At 37.5% G+C, this 18,534-nt stretch overlaps 1 protein-coding gene across 1 annotated transcript; it reads left to right on the top strand.

Annotated features, from left to right (window-relative positions):
• Positions 1-219: 219 nt before the first annotated feature.
• LOC133881593 (probable prolyl 4-hydroxylase 4) lies at positions 220-12,606 on the top strand. The gene is made up of 7 exons (XM_062320547.1): positions 220-492; positions 721-778; positions 901-1,005; positions 5,484-5,541; positions 7,146-7,321; positions 11,912-11,981; positions 12,098-12,606. The coding sequence occupies exons 1-7, from the start codon at positions 353-355 to the stop codon at positions 12,391-12,393; spliced, it is 903 nt and encodes a 300-aa protein (XP_062176531.1). The 5' UTR covers positions 220-352; the 3' UTR covers positions 12,394-12,606.
• Positions 12,607-18,534: the final 5,928 nt, after the last annotated feature.

Below are 18,534 nucleotides of genomic sequence, written 5' to 3'. Positions count from 1 at the left end.
TACCACCTAACAAAATTTGTCAAATATTATAATAAAATTTGACTCCAAAAACAATTTATTTATTTTGTTTTTTAAATATCTGATTGACGTCAGAATTCATTTTCATACCACAAATAACCATTTGTAAATTAACAATCACAGTTGATGATTTTGCAATTATTCCTTATTACTATTACCCAACAACGACGAGCGTATTTATACCGGCGTCAACGGTAGACACATTATCGTGCCACTGACAGTTAGACGAGTCAGGACAGAGAACCAACATCTTTTACTATTTTCCCCAGAAAATTTGACATTTTCCAGGAAACTCTCACTCTCTCTCTCGTGATCCAGCATCCAAGCAAGCCTCATGCCGATGTTTCGGCCTCTTCCGTTCCTCTTTTTGCTCTCAATCGCGCTGTTCCTCCGTGAATCTTCGGGCTCCTATGCTGCTTCAGCTAGCTCCATCATCAATCCCGCTAAAGTTAAACAGATTTCATGGAAGCCAAGGTCTCTCTCTCTAATCCCTCCGTTTGGCTGCCGAGAAAACACTCTTTGAATTTTAAGTTTACTGTCACATCTTGTGGTTTCTAAAATTATGATAAGCTCACTGCTCACCTCACCTCAGCCAAATGGATGAATTTGCTGAGATTCAATATTTAGTTAATTTAGTTTTCTCTTACCGGAACATTTAATATTCTGACCTTATTCTACGAAATGGATTCGATGATTTTGCAGAGCTTTTGTCTACGAAGGTTTCCTTACGGACCTAGAATGTGACCACTTGATCTCTCTTGTGAGTAGCATACTGATTCCATCAATTTAATTTAATTTAAATAGAAAGACAATAAAGAGAGTGGTTCCAATATGCATTTGATTCGTATAGTTCTTAGAATTTGTTGGTTACATTGTAATTAGGCAAAATCGGAGCTGAAGCGATCTGCCGTTGCAGATAACATGTCCGGAAAAAGCAAGCTCAGCGAAGTTCGAACGAGCTCCGGGATGTTTATTTCTAAGGGCAAGGTTTGCTTCTTTGTGATTCTTGGCCCCTTTATTAGGCAAAAATAAGAAGAAAGCAAAAAAAAAAAAAAAGCAATCACAAAAGACACAAAGATTTAAGTGATTCCCTCAATGTGAGGTACATACATTGGTGAAGGCAATCACAGAGATATTCACTATAAAGATGGAGTACAAAAATAGTAGAGAGAAAATCACTCAGAACCCAAAGCCTCAATACACTCAAATCTCACTATCACACAATAGAGATTAATTCATCAAGGAAAATACAAAAGACAGAAATACCAACTCTTCTTTTGTTGAAAACAAATGGCGATTGGTATCTCTATTTTTTCTCGCACTACCGCAATATCTTTGCTATTTTTCTCTCTTGTTTCTTGGTGTGTCGCCTCAAAACCAAGAAGAAAAAAGCATGCTTTCTTTTGATGCACACCCTGATTCTACCACAACATGTCCTTTAATAGCATGACAATGTCGGTCAATACTCCAATTCCAAAACCAATAGGAGAGTTAGTCGGCTATCACAATCCAACTCCAAATACAACTTGTACAAGAGTCTCCCACACCCAATAGGAAAAGGAAAAAACAGCGAGCCGCACTCACTTGATGACTTCAAGTCATACTCACAATCTCTACCTTGACTTGAATTTCATCAAGTCTAACAATCATATCTTAGTATGCCTCCGCCCATTGCTTGAAGGGCAATCATAATCCACAAGTGTCACTCAAGTCCAAGCATCTCTTGAACTTAAGCATATGACCTGGTTTAGACAAAATACCATACTTCTCTGCCAGTCCTCTTGGCCAAACAACTTTCTATGTTGGTTCTCTCTTCTTGTAGACCCATCTGCACCCTTTAGCTTTCTTTCCCTTGAGCAATTCTTCCGATTCCCAAGTTTTACATTTCTGTAGTGACTTCGCCTCTTTCGGCATACCATTCTGAACCGACGATGGATCTCCACTACCAGCAGTTAGAGCAAATGAAGCCATATCCTCAAAGCCATACCTCTCTGGTGTTTTTTGATCACATTTTTATCTACCTCTTGCTAAAGAATAAGGCTCTTCTCGGTGCTGTGAATCTCCTGGAGATTCTTCGTCATCACATTCGTCCATAAGTGAACGCTTTTCATCAAGCTCCACCTCCACGACTTGTTTTTCTTTTTGGCTGTCAGTTGATGCTTCATCCTCACCCTTTCTTAGCATATAGGCCTCATCAAATACCACGTCTCTACTAACAATCTTTTTCTTTGAGACTAGATCCCATAGCCTATAGCCTTTAACAACAGATTCCAAACCAAGACAAATACACTTTATTGACTTTGAATCTAATTTCGACCGCTCTCCACTTTGCACATGAACGTATGTAGGACAACCAAATATTCTCAACACAGAATAATCAACCGGTTTACCTAACCATACTTCCTCTGGAACCTTGAAGTCAATCGCTATGGACGGAGATCAGTTGGTGACAAAGCATGCATAATTAACTGCTTCAGCTCAGAAACTCTTTAGCAACCCTGCATTTAACCTGATGCATCTCACCTTTTCCAACAATGTCCTGTTCGTCCATTTGGCAACCCTGTTCTGTTGTGAAATCCCTTTAACCGTGAAGTGACGAGTAATGCCTTCTGTTTTGCAAAATTCCAAGAATGCAGTGTCAACCATTGTCGGATCTAAGATACCTCACTTTCCTTCCAATCTGGTTTACAACCTACGCCTTCCACTGCTTGAAGATGGTGAAAACCTCTAACTTGTGCCTCATAAAGTAAACCCAAATTGTTCTTGAAAAATCATCAATAAAATTGACAAAATAATACGCACCTCCATTTGAAGATACTGCCACTGGTCCCCAAACATCCGAGTGAACATAGGATAACACCTTTACTTGTATGAGACGCCACCTTAAAGTTGACTCTTCATTTTTTTTTCCATACACAGTACTTGCAGAAACCTTATTTACACGAGTTCAGACCTTTCAACAAGTTCCGCTTGTAAAGTTTAAACATACTATACTCGCCCAAATGGCCAAGCCACATATGCCACAAAACAGTATCATCACTGTTTGGTTCTGCCGAAGTGGACGCTGCAGCTCCACTTGTAACTGTGTTCCCAGTCAACTTGTACAAATTGCAAATTTTCTTACCCTTCATTATCACCATAGCACCTTTAGTTATTTTCTTAACTCCATATTTGGATGAATAACCGTAGCCCAAACAATCCAATGTGCCCAAGGATATTAGATTTTTTTCTTAAGATCTGGAGCATATCTGACATTAGTGAGTATCCTGACAATCCCATCAAACATTTTAACCTTTATTGTACCTAGTTCAATGGCCTTACACCTACCAATTACCCATTAGCACTGCACCCGCATTACAAGATTTAAATGTGTCGAACCACTACTGATTCGGACACATGGTATGAACAAGTAGAATCCAAAATCTAAGAGTCTATGAGAGAATCTGTACCTGATGAAACTGAAAGAACATATGCGTTAACCTCACTGTCATTGGACTGGTCATGGGCCGCATTGACTGAATCTGCAGAACCTTTCTGATTCTTCTTATCTTCCAGGTCTTGTTTCATTAGACTGCAAAATCTTTTGCAGTGACATTTCTTGTGGCAATAATAGCACTTCACATTTTTTGCATCTGACCGAGATTCTTCATCGTATGCCGATCTTGAATTAGACCGAGACTGCTTACCTCTTCTCTCGAGGTTTAAGGCAGAACCAGAACTTGAGGTTTCACCTGCATCTCTTTTGCGAACCTCCTCGCTTAGAATCAAATCTCGAATATCTTTATATCTGAGTTTATTCTTCCATGCAGAATTGCTCGTTACCATTCTCATGGCCTCCCAATTGTTTGGCAAAGAGGCCAAAACGATCAATGCACGAATCTCGTCATCAAAATCAATTTTCAAAGGACAATTTTAATTTGTGATTGTATTGAATTCGTTTAGATGTTGCGCTACCTGAGCACCGTTTTCCATCTTCAGATTAAGCAACTTCTTCATCAGATGCACCTTGTTGTTAGCAGACGGATTTTCATACATACCGGACAAAGCCGCCATTAGAGTCACTGTTGTATTCTCCTTCACAACGTTGTGTGCAACTGATCTTGACAGTGTTAACCGAATAACTCCCAACACTTGTCAATCAAGCAGAGCCCATTCGTCATCCTCCATACTGTAAAGGTTGCTCCCCAAGAAGATGCAAATGTAATTTCTTCCCATATAGAAAATCTTCCATCTGCATATTCCAATACCTGAAATGTGTCGAACTTTTCGATTTCTATCTTTCCTTCTCCTGCCATCACTCCAACTCGTACCAAAAGCTGTGATACCAGTTAGGAAATTTATCTTATTTCCCAAGACTCGTGAAATGCTAAAAATAAGAAAGCAAAAAATAAATAAAAGCAATCACAAAAGACACCAAGATTTAAGTTTCCCTCAGTGTGAGGTACGTCCTTTTTGAGAGGCAATCACAAAGATATTCACTATGAAGATGGAGTACAAAAATAGTAGAGAAAAAGTTACTCAGAATTCAAAGCCTCATTACACCCAAATCTCACTATCACACAATAGAGAATGTTCCCCAAAGGAAAATACCAAAGACAAAATTACAATCTCTTCTTTTGCTGGAAGCGGATGGCGATTGATATCTCTATTTTGTCTCACACTACCGCAAGACGTTTGCTATTTTTCTATCTTGTTTCTTGGTGCGTCGCCTCAAAACCAAGACAAAAAAAGCCTGCGTCTCACTACACCGTGCGGTGCTTCTTTCTCTTCTGATGCACACCCTGATTCTACCGCATCATGTCCTTTTATAGCATGACAATGTCGGTCAATACTCCAATTCCAAAACCAATAGGAGAGTTAGTCGGCTATCACAATCCAACTCCAAATACAACTTGTAAAAGAGTCTCCCACACAATAGGAAAAGGAAAAAGCAGCGGTCATCAAGTCATACTCAACAATATATGCTATTTTCCTTGTTTGGCATGTTTTGTCATGTTGTGGTTTCTAAAAGTACTACTTTTGTTAATTTTATTAGATTAAAAAAGGAGTTATTATTGGATTATCATTGTTGCCATTTCAAGCTTCTCTTTAACAACTTTTTCTAAAATTGAAACACATAAATATGAGAATTTTATTTGATAATTTTGCTTGACTTAATGCCAGTCAATATCGTGCATTCCTTTTGTCAGCAACAGCATTTTCCTAACATATACTACATAGAGTATTGTGAGGTCTTTTACTTGCACCCAAGAACTTGACTGAATCACTTTAGGGCAAAATGCAGTCTAAGACCTTGCTATTGACTTTAGTCTTTGGTTGTGAGTCTATATCTTTGTGCTTTCTTTAGTTCTTTTCTGTTGCAATTTAGGACTTATACACGATTCCTTACTTTTCCATATCAATTAACTGATATTTCTTCTGAGCACAATACATGGAACTTTCTCACTCTGTTAGTTCTTTTTTAGGATCCTATAATTGCTGGTATAGAGGACAAGTTATCTACCTGGACATTTCTTCCAAAAGGTATGCCATTTCGGGTAGAGCACTCTGGCTTTTTCTTCTTCTTCTTCTTGTTTCTTTCTTTCTTTGTTTTTTTTTCTTTTGGTGGTGGTGATTCATCAGTATATCTCTTTGAAATTGAAAGTTGGATTCACACAATTGATCCCACTACTTGCAGCCCCAGATCCATATGTTGATGTGTTATTATTAATGCTATAATTAAGAAGATATGTCTGTATAGTCATTTCTTGCTTCTAAGCGGAATGAAAGATAGTTGCTATGCTAGGAAGAAAAGAAATCAGTTAATTTGCTTATAGGATATATGCTGTTGTCTACCCTTTCAAAAACAAAATTCTTTTATAAGGGTAGAGGGTCTACAAGTAAATTTGAGAATTTTGGTCCAAAATTCTTGTCATGATTACGTGTTGACAGTCGCAAGAAGCTTAAAAGTAAGCAACTCCAAAGACCAAAGGAATCTTAAAATATGGTTTAAATTGGAAATCCACTTGGACTGATCCTCTTATTTTATGTTTTTACCAAGTATTTTTACTATTGGATCAGTTTTTTTTTTTTTTTTTTTTTTTTTTTTTTTTTTTTTAATGTTTTCATGTGTTTTATTGAGTCAAGGGTGATCAGGCAATTTCCATATTTTCTGGAATGAGATGTAGTTGTGGCCCATGGGTTTGATTCTCTGTAGGATTAGTTCTTGGCTTTTTAATTGCGGTGTGAGCAGCTTCCAGCTTAGTTTACTAGCCAAACTTTCTAAATTTCCATTTAAAAAATGAATCCTCTGCTCATTAGGAAAAAGAGGTTGCTGCAGCCCACAAAAGAACCTTGTAATCTACAAAATTTTCAAAGATCAATAGTGGGAATTTTAGAGCGTCTTTTAACTGCTATTAAGGGTGGCTAGTTGTGATTGCTTTGGAAATCTTAGGTGTAACTGCCAGCAGTAAAACATACCTGAAACCATTAAATCTAACCGGTAGAACCTTTTATTCTATTCCCTATTTCCTATTTCACTAATTCCTGACCTGCAACAAATGCTTCTATATCAATGGTAACCTTGCGGTACAAAATTTGTATTGCTGAGCTCAATTCTTGCATCGGGTATGATACCTGAGCAATCTATCCTACATCACATAGCCTAAGAGTACCAAATGGATATACGTGCCATGTATGCTGGTACACTTTCCATAATTAAAATTCGGGGCTAATTAGGATTTGATCAAGAGGGATTTAGAGTTTGGTTTGCCACAAAAAGATTTGTGGCTCCACGCCGTCTTGATATTGCCAAATCACAATTGTGGCCTTAAAGTCAAGGCCTTTTGAAATCCCAGTTACAGGTGAATAAACTTCGTTTATAGTTTACATCATACTGTACCTGTAATGTTCTTTTATTTGTCCATTTAGCCATAATCTTAATATTACATTTGTCCACTTTTCAAATTATCACTTTAATCAAATAGAAGGCTTATAATTTATTGTCAAATGTGAGTTACAGAGTAGATTAGGAAAGAGTTATTGATTTTGATCTTGTATTATGCGAAACAATGAAAGCCTACCACTTGATTGCTTCTTCTTTGTACTGGAATAAGCACTAGATGTGATTTGTGTTTCTTGAATTGCAGAAAATGGGGAAGACATACAAGTATTAAGATATGAGCCTGGGCAGAAATATGACCCTCACTATGATTACTTTGCTGACAAGGTTAATATAGCTCGCGGAGGACACCGAACTGCAACAGTACTTATGTATCTTACTAACGTGGCCAAAGGTGGAGAAACAGTGTTCCCTGCAGCGGAGGTCAGTTCAAGTATTCATTTTATTCATCTTCATTAGAACTTTGTTATATTCATATGATACAAACCTGAGGTAGATGTCACCCTTGAAAACCGGTTTTCAATGGGAAGGCTGTCCAAGAGCTTAATACACATGTTTAAGATTGCACATAATCAATGTGGGATGCTTAGGATCATAGCATACCACTAAACTCCATAGCTGACGTCCACGACGGCCCACTCTATTAACACTAATCTGATTTTAGTATTTTCTCTTTTGGCAGCTGCACTTACCTATTCAATGACTTAATACTATGCCCATACATAATACCAAGACATTTTAATCAAGCTTATAGATCGCCTCCTCTAAGACTCGACCACAAAGCCACAACCCATTAGATCCCATACTCGACGAGCTGCGTCCGATTCCATAGTCGATGTGGCGGCGGTTCTGATACCAAATGATACAAGCCTTAAGTAGAATTCACCCTTGAAAACCGGCTTGTATGGGGAGGGTGCCCAAGAGCTTATATACATACGGTTAAGATTGCACTTAACTGATGTGAGACATTTAGGATCGTAGCATAAATGTCAGGAGCCGATGGATGAGAAAGCTTAATCCCAAATACCAAGAATGATAAGAGAAGGAGAAGATGAAGGTTATCCTAATCATTGCTAAGTATTGGGATGATAAAGTTATCCAGTAGCAACTAGTGTTTTTTTTTGTAATAAGTAAGCAAAGAAATATTATAAAAAGCGTAAAGGTACCCTTAAGTATACAAGAAGTATACAAAAAGGACACCAAAACAGAAAAAGAAAGAAAATAGAACCTGGAAAACCCAAAAAGGGAGGAAACCTAAGCACCCTAACAAGAACCAGCCCACAAAATCTAGAGAACAATACATCACAGCAAGGGCTCTCTTGCCTTTCCCCGGCTAGAACCAAAACCCCTAACATCATAATTAATCGAGCACTCTAAGTCTTCACCTCTCTACTCCCTTTAAACTTGGGAGTGGAGACTAAAAAATCTTGAAGCTACTGAAAAATTTTGAAAACAGAAATCATAGACCCCTTCAAAATCACCTCCCCTCTAAGATTCACCTAACCTCTGAGGAAGACGACAACATAGGAGGGCACCCAAACACTGGAGAGACCACAACCCTCGATGGGGCACCAACGCCCAACATCTTCTCACCCATAGACCGGGATGACGGGAGAGAAGACCCACCCACTTCAGTCGAAGGAATGACCACACCTCTCAGGAGAAGAAAGTCAAGCCGAAGAAGAGCGAGGACCCAGAGACGAAGGAGGGACGTTGATTGCCGCCATAGCCTCGGCAATCAAGTTCTCGTTGATCTTCGCACCTTTCAGCTTTCGATAATATCTCGGCAGCTTCTTGGGTTCCGACGGGTAAATAGGCATCTCGGACTCCGACATCACAAAGAGAGAAACACCCAGCTCAGCCGCCTTAGAAGATGCCAAGTCACTAACATCCTTCCAAGACTGGGGAGGAATCGCCTAACTCAAAACAATCTCTAGAGGAACACACTTGAGTCTCGGTTAGCAACACAAGCAAACTGCCAGCACTGGGCTAGGGCTCCGGACGCATAAAACCTTGACCCATCAAAACTACCTCAAAAAATGGCTTGTTGGGCTTAAAGAGAAACCCGGTTTTGGGCTTAAGCTGAAAAGAGCACCCTGAATGCTTGCCAAAGGAGGGCCTACGTTTACGGGAGAGCCCAACTCCAAAAGCCCCGCAAGAAACTGCTGCACAGCCCACTCCACTTCAGCCTTCGCCCTTCTATCCCAAAATGGAGAAAGCTTCTTCTCCTTTCCCACATTACATCCAACTCCTTTAGATTAAGCATCAAAACAAAAGCGCTGTAAATCTAGATCAGAGAGCTTCTCACTAGACAGTAGACCCTGAAACTCCATCAGCACACTCCACCATCCCTCGAGAATTGGACCCTCGCTGAGGTTTGAAAAAAATACCCCACGGATCTCCATCAAAAGCCTGCTCAATACCCAGCGAAGCAAGAGGCACAGCTGTAGAAGCCTCCGCTCGTAGCGCCGCCGCTAACGAAGGAAACTTCGAAGCAAACTTCTAGAAACGTATTTACCTTTTGTTATTATCTCTTGTTAACATGTATTTGGTCCTATCACTAGAATGTTGAAGTTAGGAGAGGTCGGTGAAGACTTTTATTAAACGAATTGTGTGTGGTACCACTCCTACCCGAAGTGGAGTATGGTTTCATTCGATTGATTTCCCTTTTTGCTACAATTGCATCAATTCAATCCAATTTCATACAATTAGGTTTTATCAACTTGGTATCAGAGCCACCCAACGACCCATAGAAAAACACAACCCAACAACCTAGAGAACATCCACTGACCTCCTCCATGCACAACGTCCCCTTGACAACCAATTTTCTTCATTATCTACAGACACATCGCACAGAACCATTGCCTAAGACCTTCAGTGCCACACCCAATCACCCAAACCACCAAACACCTCACATGCCGCAACCGCAGCCGTAGTTGCACCAGGATGATGCATCAACGACAAATGACTTCCTTGGCAGTGCAGAGTCCGTGTGGCGCGTGTCCACCCCCATTGGTTGGGGGTGGCCTGGCCGATGGGCAGCCACCCCTTTAGTATTTTATTTTCTTTTCTTTTTTTAATTTTTTTTTTATTAGATTTTATATTTTTTATTATAATGAACACGTGTCGGCTTCTTATTGGGTGTGACGTGGCTGACTAACGGAATCTGTTAACTTAGTGGACGAAAAAGGTGTTCAGGAACTGATTTGTAATTATAGTTTACCACAATGGCCCTCCATAAACTTTTTATACCACAGAAAGTGATTTGTAATTTAGGCTAATCCCAGGGATAATTGCACCATCAATGGTGTAATTATCCATTCTTTGAATATCAACACACTAGGTCACCTTGGTTGCGTTTCATCTCGAAGGTGAGGCCAACCAATGGTGGCAATGCTGAAGAAGGTTTATAACGAGGAGTGGTTATCGGTGATGTGGAAGATTTTTGAAAAAGAGGTCCTCGCTCGATTCGGTCCAACCGAGTACGAGAACTTTGACAAGGTGCTCTCTCGAATCCAACAACATAGTACACTTTGAGAATGTCAGAGGGAGTTCGAGCACTTGGTCAACCGAGTGTCGGGATGGCCAGAAAAGGCATTGATTGGAACATTTCAGGCGGCTTGAAGGATGAGATCGTCGTAGATGTGTGCATGTTCAAGCCTCGAACACTACGGAAGGCAATTGAATTGGCAAAGATGCAAGATGATCAGTTCAACCGATCTTAGAGTAAATTCGAGGTCGGAGGTCACGAAACCTCAAGGAGGAAATCCATTGGCTCACCCTATTGCTCAATCAAATGCCTCTTTACCACCCGTCAAAAAAATATCATGGGAGGAAATGCAAAATAAGCGCGAAAAAGGTCTTTGCTTCAACTACAATGACCAATTCACGTCAGGGCACAAATGCCAAGTGAATCACATGTTTGTGATCGAAGCAGAGGCCGAGGGGACAGAACCCAAGACGATAGAGTCTTTCTACCCCGTGGAAGGTGACGAGTAGAATGCGCAAACAAAAGGAGAATCACAAATTTCTTTACATGCCATTGCGGGGTACTTGAGACCATGCTCCATGTGGGTTGAGGCTCGACCTTGAGGACAAGGTCCCTCTTCCAAGGGGGCAGATGTCAGGAGCCGAAGGGTGAGAAACCTTAATCCCAAATACCTAAAATGATAAGAGCAAGAGAAGATGAAGGTTATCCTAATCATTTCTAAATATTGGGATGATGAAGTTATCTAGTAGCGTCTAGTGTTTGTTAGTATTCAAGTTCAAATAAGCCACTTGCATAGCGCGGTGTTTAAGGCCAACAATTAAAAATAAATAAACAGGCATGCAGGCTCTTTCCTAACACGAAAGCTCCAAACTAAACTCACAACAATAAAAGCACAAAAAAGGCCACTCAGCAGGCTTCTAACGCTCGCCTACTAACAAAAAAAAAAAGAAAAAAGGATTGGACCCATTATCGTTTACTACTCTCTAGAGTTTTCTATCGCTTTCTTACGTCTCTTGCTGCCAACTGCTTTATCTTTTGTTATTTCTTCTTGTTAGCATGTATTCAGTCCTATAAGTAGAATGTTGGAGTTAGGAGAGGTCAATGAATAGCTTTATCAAACAATTTGTGTGGTACTACTCCTACCCGAAGTGGAGTATTGTTTTATTCAATTCATTTCCCTTTTGTTACAATTCCATCAAGTCAGTCCAATTTCATACAATCAAGCTCTATCATAATAACTGCAGTCGAACCTTCTTTGAGATGCTTGGCAAAACTTCTCAAGAAGTACATGTTAGGGACACTGTAATATAAATAGGAATAACATGTGTGGTGGGATGATGCAATGCTTCCTGTTCTATTATGACATATAAGACAGACAGTTTGGGTTTTTCTTTTTTTTTTTTTGGCTTTTTCCAGGGAGTAAATTAAATGCTAGAAGATTTTATACTTTTATGGAACATGTTAGAACTGTATTCTCTATCTAATTTTGGGTATTTAGATTATATAAACCTATCTGCCATCAGGAATCTCCACGTCATAAAGCTTCTGAAATAAACAACGATCTCTCTGAGTGCGCGAAGAAAGGAATTGCAGGTGAGGCACCAGACAAATTATCATTGCTTTTGTGCATTCTGTTTACACTGTTGCCTTTCCAGTAAATTGATGTAATTTGTGTTGTCTTCGATCCCCACGTTGGAAATACTTAATAGTGAAACCACGAAGAGGGGATGCCCTTCTTTTTTTCAGTCTCCACCCAAATGCGATTCCAGATACGGACAGTCTCCATGCAGGTTGCCCTGTGATTGAAGGTGAGAAATGGTCAGCAACAAAGTGGATTCATGTAGACTCGTTTGACAAGAACTTGGCAGCTGGTGGGAACTGCACAGATGTGAACGATAGCTGTGAGAGATGGGCAGCCCTTGGAGAATGCACCAAGAACCCGGAGTATATGGTTGGGTCTCCGGAGCTTCCTGGCTACTGTAGGAGGAGTTGTAAGGTGTGTTAGAAATTTCACTTATGCTTTCAGAATCTCTTTTTTACTATGGTTATACAGAAGCCTTGTATTCTTTTTTGATAGTAATTAATCACGTGTTTGTCCTCAAATCATATCCTTGGGACCCCAAATCAAAGACGTGAGAACACAATTTAAATTTATATATGTAGAAAGATTTGGGAATATGCGGTCGTGGAGATTATAATCTTTAATGATCTGATATTATGTGGGACCCTTCCCTTCCTAAGTGGAGGGGCAATACTGCAATGTTTTCCACGTCATCCCACATGCTTGAGATCAGAGGTGCTTGGACGAATCTTGTGTGTGTGTGCGTGTGTGTGTGTGAGAGAGAGAGAGAGAGAGTGCTGAAACAAATGTGATTGTTTTTAGAAAGGGGTTGAACATGCAGCCATCAAAGTAAAGCGTCCTGTGTTGTTTATTAATTTATTGATTTGTCCACCGGCGTATTTGCCCAATTTTTGTGTGGACCACACTGCGATTCCCGTCATAGAAGAGGCATGGAATAAATGGGATGGGGGCCTACATAGATTAGTGGTCCTCTCACATCCTTGTTATTCAATTTTGGTTTTAAAAATATGGGTCAGTTACTGTAAACAAGGGCATCAAGCATCTGAACTTCGGGAACGTGACCCCGTTTCTTTCATCATTTATGGCAAACCAAGTACTGATTTGGGAGGGCTTTGAGTGCCCAAATTTGGTGGTACATAATTTCATGCACTTTCTGGCCAAGCGCCAGTAGATTTCGTCCCAAGAGGTATAAGACTTAGGTCTCATTCCGTGCAATTAGGCTGTTCTTAAGACTATCTCCACTTGTAGGTGATAGAACAGCCAAATTCATACATAACTTTTATGCATTCTCTCTGCCTCCGAATCTTTACATTAATGTCTAAGTAGGGAAAAATACGTTCCATGCCAAGGTGAAGCAATTCAATTTCCCCCATGTATGCCAAAAAGAAGAACGTAAGGAGAAGGTGATCGATTAAGGGTGGTACTGGTGGGTTCCGATTCATAAGACCGTAACTATCTTCTCCAAGATAAGAGCATTCATAGCAGTTTCTCTAAAGGGGATCTGTTCCTTAAGTTTTAAGAAAAATTTCAAAAAAGTTACAAAAATTCTTCTACAGCAGTTTTCCTAAAATTTTTGTTTCCCTAGGAAAGCATTATTCACTTCATATTCAATTGTTTATTCCAAAAATATATTATCTCTTTCCTACTTTATCTTCTTTTTTCTACTTTTAATTAAAGTAAAAGTAAAAAAATAATATTTTAATGATATAGGAAAAAATGAAGGGAAGCTGATGTTGGGTGTTTTTTGATATGGAAGTAAAAAAGAAGTTTTGTCCCTTATATATAGGGAAAATGGTTGGGAAGCTGCTGAGAATGCTCTTAATCTGCTATTTTCAAAATTCAGCAACTTCTATATACGTCGAGATGAATCTCCAATGAAAAATGTTATTCTTGTTATATGATAGGGATAACGTGAGCCGTGGTAATAAAAATCAGCACTTGAATTTTTTTTTTTTATTTTTTTTTTCCAAATCCTTCGTAATCACTAAATGCTAATTTTCACAAGTCTACATATCACCCTTGTATCTCTTTTTGTTCTTTCAAAATTAATGTGGCTCTTAAAATCATCGTTGAATTTATGATAAACCACTATTAAATTTTGATCCAATAATAATTTTAAAAGTCACATCAATTTTAAAGAGACAAAAAGAGAATATATAACCTTACTCAATTTCATTGGCATAACATCCTTATAATAATCGACCTTAAAACAATGCAACTAATTAATAAGGAAATATAACTTTCCGTCAGCATTAACAATGCAACTGGTTATATATTCTTTTTCCTTTTCTTTTTTATGTATATATTCAAAAGAATATATAGCTTTCCGTCAGCATCATTAATGTAATCTTGCAGGATAAGTACCGAAAGGAAAAAGAGAGAGATAAATTTATTCTAAACCATATACACCATTACACCTCATGCGACCTAAAACTAAAACTGATAAAGTTTAATAAAAGATGAGGATTATCACTCTGACGATTATGCTGTCAAAAAGAGAGAATCCAACCGGCAACAGGTCAGCGCATATGCCCTCCAGCAGTTTAACTACAAAGATTAGAACAAGAATCGTCACTATTAATTAATGAAATCCAATTAATCAAGACAAGAAACAGCTGTATGATTGGCTGTGCTGTGCCCAAGTCAAGATTCCTTCAACGATAACTTTAAAAAATTACGAAAAGTTGTATTATTAGTTGACCCAAATTATAAATTTCTTTCTTTTTATATCAAAATTAATTTAGAGTTTATTTGGATTTGTGATTTCAAAAAATGCGATCTAAAAATAACGATTTTAAAATGTGCGATTAAAAAAAATGGCGCTTAACGGAATCTGTCGAAATTTTTAATGGAATTTGACTCTAGTAAGCGATTTGTAATTTTAGTCAACCACAGAGATCAGTGGTGCAATTTTTTCAAAAAATTAAATAAAACAAAATAAAAAAACATCAAGAGATCAATGTTTATGCATTTTGTGAGATTGTTTAGAGTCCACGTGATATTGCAATTTCGCATATTAAAAATGTATGGTTTTAAACTTAATTGGAGAAAATATACTATTTGGAAGTACGTTTTAAAAAAACTTATGATTTGAATATATGGAAAAATCTTTGTTATCAAATCGCTGACAATATGGTGTGTTTTTTTTTTAAAAAAAAAAAATAAAATAAAATTAAAGGTTAAGTTGCGATATTAAAGGACAAATTGCAATTCACCAAACCTTTAATTTTAATTTTAAAAATCGCTATTTTTAAATTACACATTTTGAAATTATAAATTGAAATGGACTCTTATGATGCAAAACAAAAGGAATTTGGAGAAGAACCACACAAAAAAAAAATCAAAATCGAGTCGCACAATCTAAAGAAATTGAGATATTTGATTGGATCACGCTAACACGAAGAAGAAGAAGAAGAAGAAGAGGAGGAGAAACGGGAAAGAAGAGAAGTTGCACCTTAAAAGAAATAGTTAATTAAGAGTTAGCTAATAATTGTTGTAGATCAGTTTGGTGTACATTAATGTAGATCAAAACATATTGAATGTGAGATATATGTTACTAAGTATTTAATTCTTATGGCCAAAATTGAGTTATTGTAAGGACTAGTCTTCTGTAAATAAATTAATGTATCTTCAATAAGAGCCAGTTGGCAAAACTTAAAAACATCAATAAGCCAGTTGGCAAATCTGCAGAAGAACCGGAGACAGTGGTAGACAGAAAATCATACGGATTGCATATTAATACTTTTGAACTGATTTAAATATTACATGCACATGATAGGTAGAAGGCAGATTGATCGTTTTTGGAGCAAACAAAAAAATATATATATTTCATATATTGAATCGAATTGCACTTCACATATAAAATACATGAAAACCTTGAATAATATTAATATATTATATTTACATTGTCATACATCCACAAAATAACACAAGTTTATTTGATTAATTAATTTAAAAATCAATGTAAAACTTACAAATACTAGTTCGCTTTCAATTTTATTTATTTATTTATTTTTTAGATATTTCAAAATATATATATTGAATGAAGAATATGAGAATTTCTGTTCAAAAAATATGTCATTGGGTTTGCTTGGCAAGAGACATCGGCCCTAGATTTCACTCTTCAGAAAACAAATCTAAGAGGAAGAGGGAGCAGATCTGCTCTCTCCTCCTCTCCCTTTTCATTTTTACTCCCCGCTCCTACCTTCCCCATTTCATTATAGTTTTTTTCTTTTGTTTTTAGGTGTTCTCTGACCAGATCAACAATTTTGGCATCTCCGCTATGCATCTATTCATCTACCTCTGTGTTATGCCGTTCATCTCCTCCATGACCGCTGTTGCCGTTTGCTAGCTATGTTTTTACTTTGAATAAGAGTTTTTTCTCTTTAGATATGCCCTTGTAGCCAATCTATAGGATGAAAGTTAGTCGGGTGTGAGGGGTTATCTCTCACTGCCTAAATAGTTCGGTGTGAGGGGTTATCTCTTATGGCCAGTTTAAATAAATTCTTATAGCATATTTGGCTACCATTGTCTTTGATCTAGTCTGTTCAGAGCAGAATTGCTCTTTAATTATTTTTGTGCATGGGTTAGCGGAAAATAAAAGTCATAGATAGCATTTTATTGTAAGAATTTTGTTTGTATCTATGACTATGTAACCTTATAGTATGTGGCTATGATTTTACAGAACTTTATACTTTGTGATGTAAAAGCTTTATGCTCGTGATTTTAGATCAATAAAATACTCACATCTTTCGTTCAAAAAAAAAAGAAAAGAGTTTCGTAACATCCCAACTTTTCATCAATTTAATGAATTAAACTACTTTGTGCTTCCCTATTTAAATACACTCCACATTAGCTTACATTATTATTTCTCTATACCATTTAAATATTCTTTAAACTAAATGTTTGGAGAAAGAGAGATGAAAAAAAAATTATTTAAATATTGTTTCAAATAAATCATAGAGGAATAAGTGAGGAAATAGAAAGTTTTTTTATATTAAAATAATGTTAAATGAACCACTTTTTCTTTCCTAAATTTAGGGTACAACTTTTGGTTCCCTTGGTGTTTCTTTAGTTTATGAAACAAAAAAGGAATCTAATTCAAGGGATTTTTTTATAAGTTTTCCCTACATTCAGGGAAGGAAATAAGATTTAGGGAAGTTCCTGCTAGTGCTCTAAGTCAATAGGTTATGTAGCACCCGCATAAAATAAAAGTAAGAAAAAAATATAAATTAGAGTTAATAATATAGTAGATAGGATAATGAGCGTAAAAATATGTCTTCGTGTGAATGAACGAGGCAGAGAGGCTCATAGGCGTTAATTAGCCATGCCGAATAGTTTACTAGCAGACCAGTCTTACTAAAACAACCATATCTCAATATTCTAGTATAAGATGAAGGAGATTTTGGTGGTGTCGAAAATCTTATTAAAATAGCTAAAAATTGATGTTTATTGAAGATTTCCAAATTCTTGCGTTTGCTAGGTAAAAACTGGTCGTCAATCGACTGAGCTTGTGGCAGGGACTACCCGAGAGCACTTCATGGGATGCTTAGTCAACCAAGCCAGAACATATTCGTAATTTTGAGTTTTTTAGGGAAAATTTTCAATTTATGCTGAAGGCTCAAGATAGTCAAAGAAAGGAAGTTGACTGATGCTACTCTGTCTTCAGCCTAGCCTATCCTGCCCACCACCCTTGTTGTAGTCCTCGGAGTAGTTTGTCCTGAAAGAAGCAGCAAGATACTATAGGTATTGAAAATAGCTCGACCATAAGGAGAGGAAGATAAGCTGTATTGCGCAGAAGCAGCAAACGACAGTTTACCTTGACTATTACATAATATGGGCAACTCAATAAGGGCTCACGCTTGCTTTCTTTGTTTTTTGGCTGGTCACTAGTAGGCCTTAGCACAAGCACTAAGCGATGTTATAATAATGGAATGATTTCTCTATTCCAGATTTTAGGGGTTCGGGAAAAGTCTTAGGTCCCTAGAATAGTTTAGAATCTAACAAGTAGTCATAATATTAAATGCAAAGGAACGCAAGTACGAATCAGGAAAGTATAAACCAGAAGGTTTAGCAAATTGTAGGTAAAGTTTTCCTATCAACGATATTAAATACCATGAGGTATATGCATAATTTATTCGTGATAATGAGACATGCAATTTAAGTATGTTCATATATGTTATCATATGTTATACTATGTTTTGCACGATTTCAAATAAAATAATTTGAAAGAAATGAATGGGTTTTGAAAAATGGAAAGACCAGTTTTTTGAAAAAAAAACTTCTATGAGAAATAAAATGGAAAGACCAATTTTACAAGGAATAAAGTGTGTGAGATAATCCCCAGGAATTAAGGAACGGAAGGGCCGACCGTCATGGAGACTGACGGGAAGATGCATGAGATCTGAGCAAAATTATTATTGAGTTGGAGAGAATGTGCACGTACATGGAAATGGAAATGAAGGAAAAAAGCAAATCCATAGTGGTGGACAAGTTCCTAATGGGTACAAGCTCACCCTTCACTAGACGGATAGTAAACTACCATCTACACGAGAAGTTTAAGGT

This window comes from Alnus glutinosa, chromosome 1 (genome assembly GCF_958979055.1).
Source record: "Alnus glutinosa chromosome 1, dhAlnGlut1.1, whole genome shotgun sequence".
Taxonomy (NCBI): Eukaryota; Viridiplantae; Streptophyta; class Magnoliopsida; order Fagales; family Betulaceae; genus Alnus; species Alnus glutinosa.
The sequence above is the reverse complement of the archived record's forward strand: the minus strand, read 5'-3'. Positions and strand labels throughout refer to the sequence as shown.

Coding starts and splice junctions, on each gene's coding strand:
- LOC133881593 (XM_062320547.1), top strand. CDS start 353: ATGCCGATGTTTCGGCCTCTTCCGTTCCTCTTTTTGCTCTCAATCGCG. Junction 5,542..7,145: donor CTGGACATTTCTTCCAAAAG/GTATGCCATTTC, acceptor CTTGAATTGCAG/AAAATGGGGAAGACATACAA. Junction 7,322..11,911: donor CAGTGTTCCCTGCAGCGGAG/GTCAGTTCAAGT, acceptor ATCTGCCATCAG/GAATCTCCACGTCATAAAGC.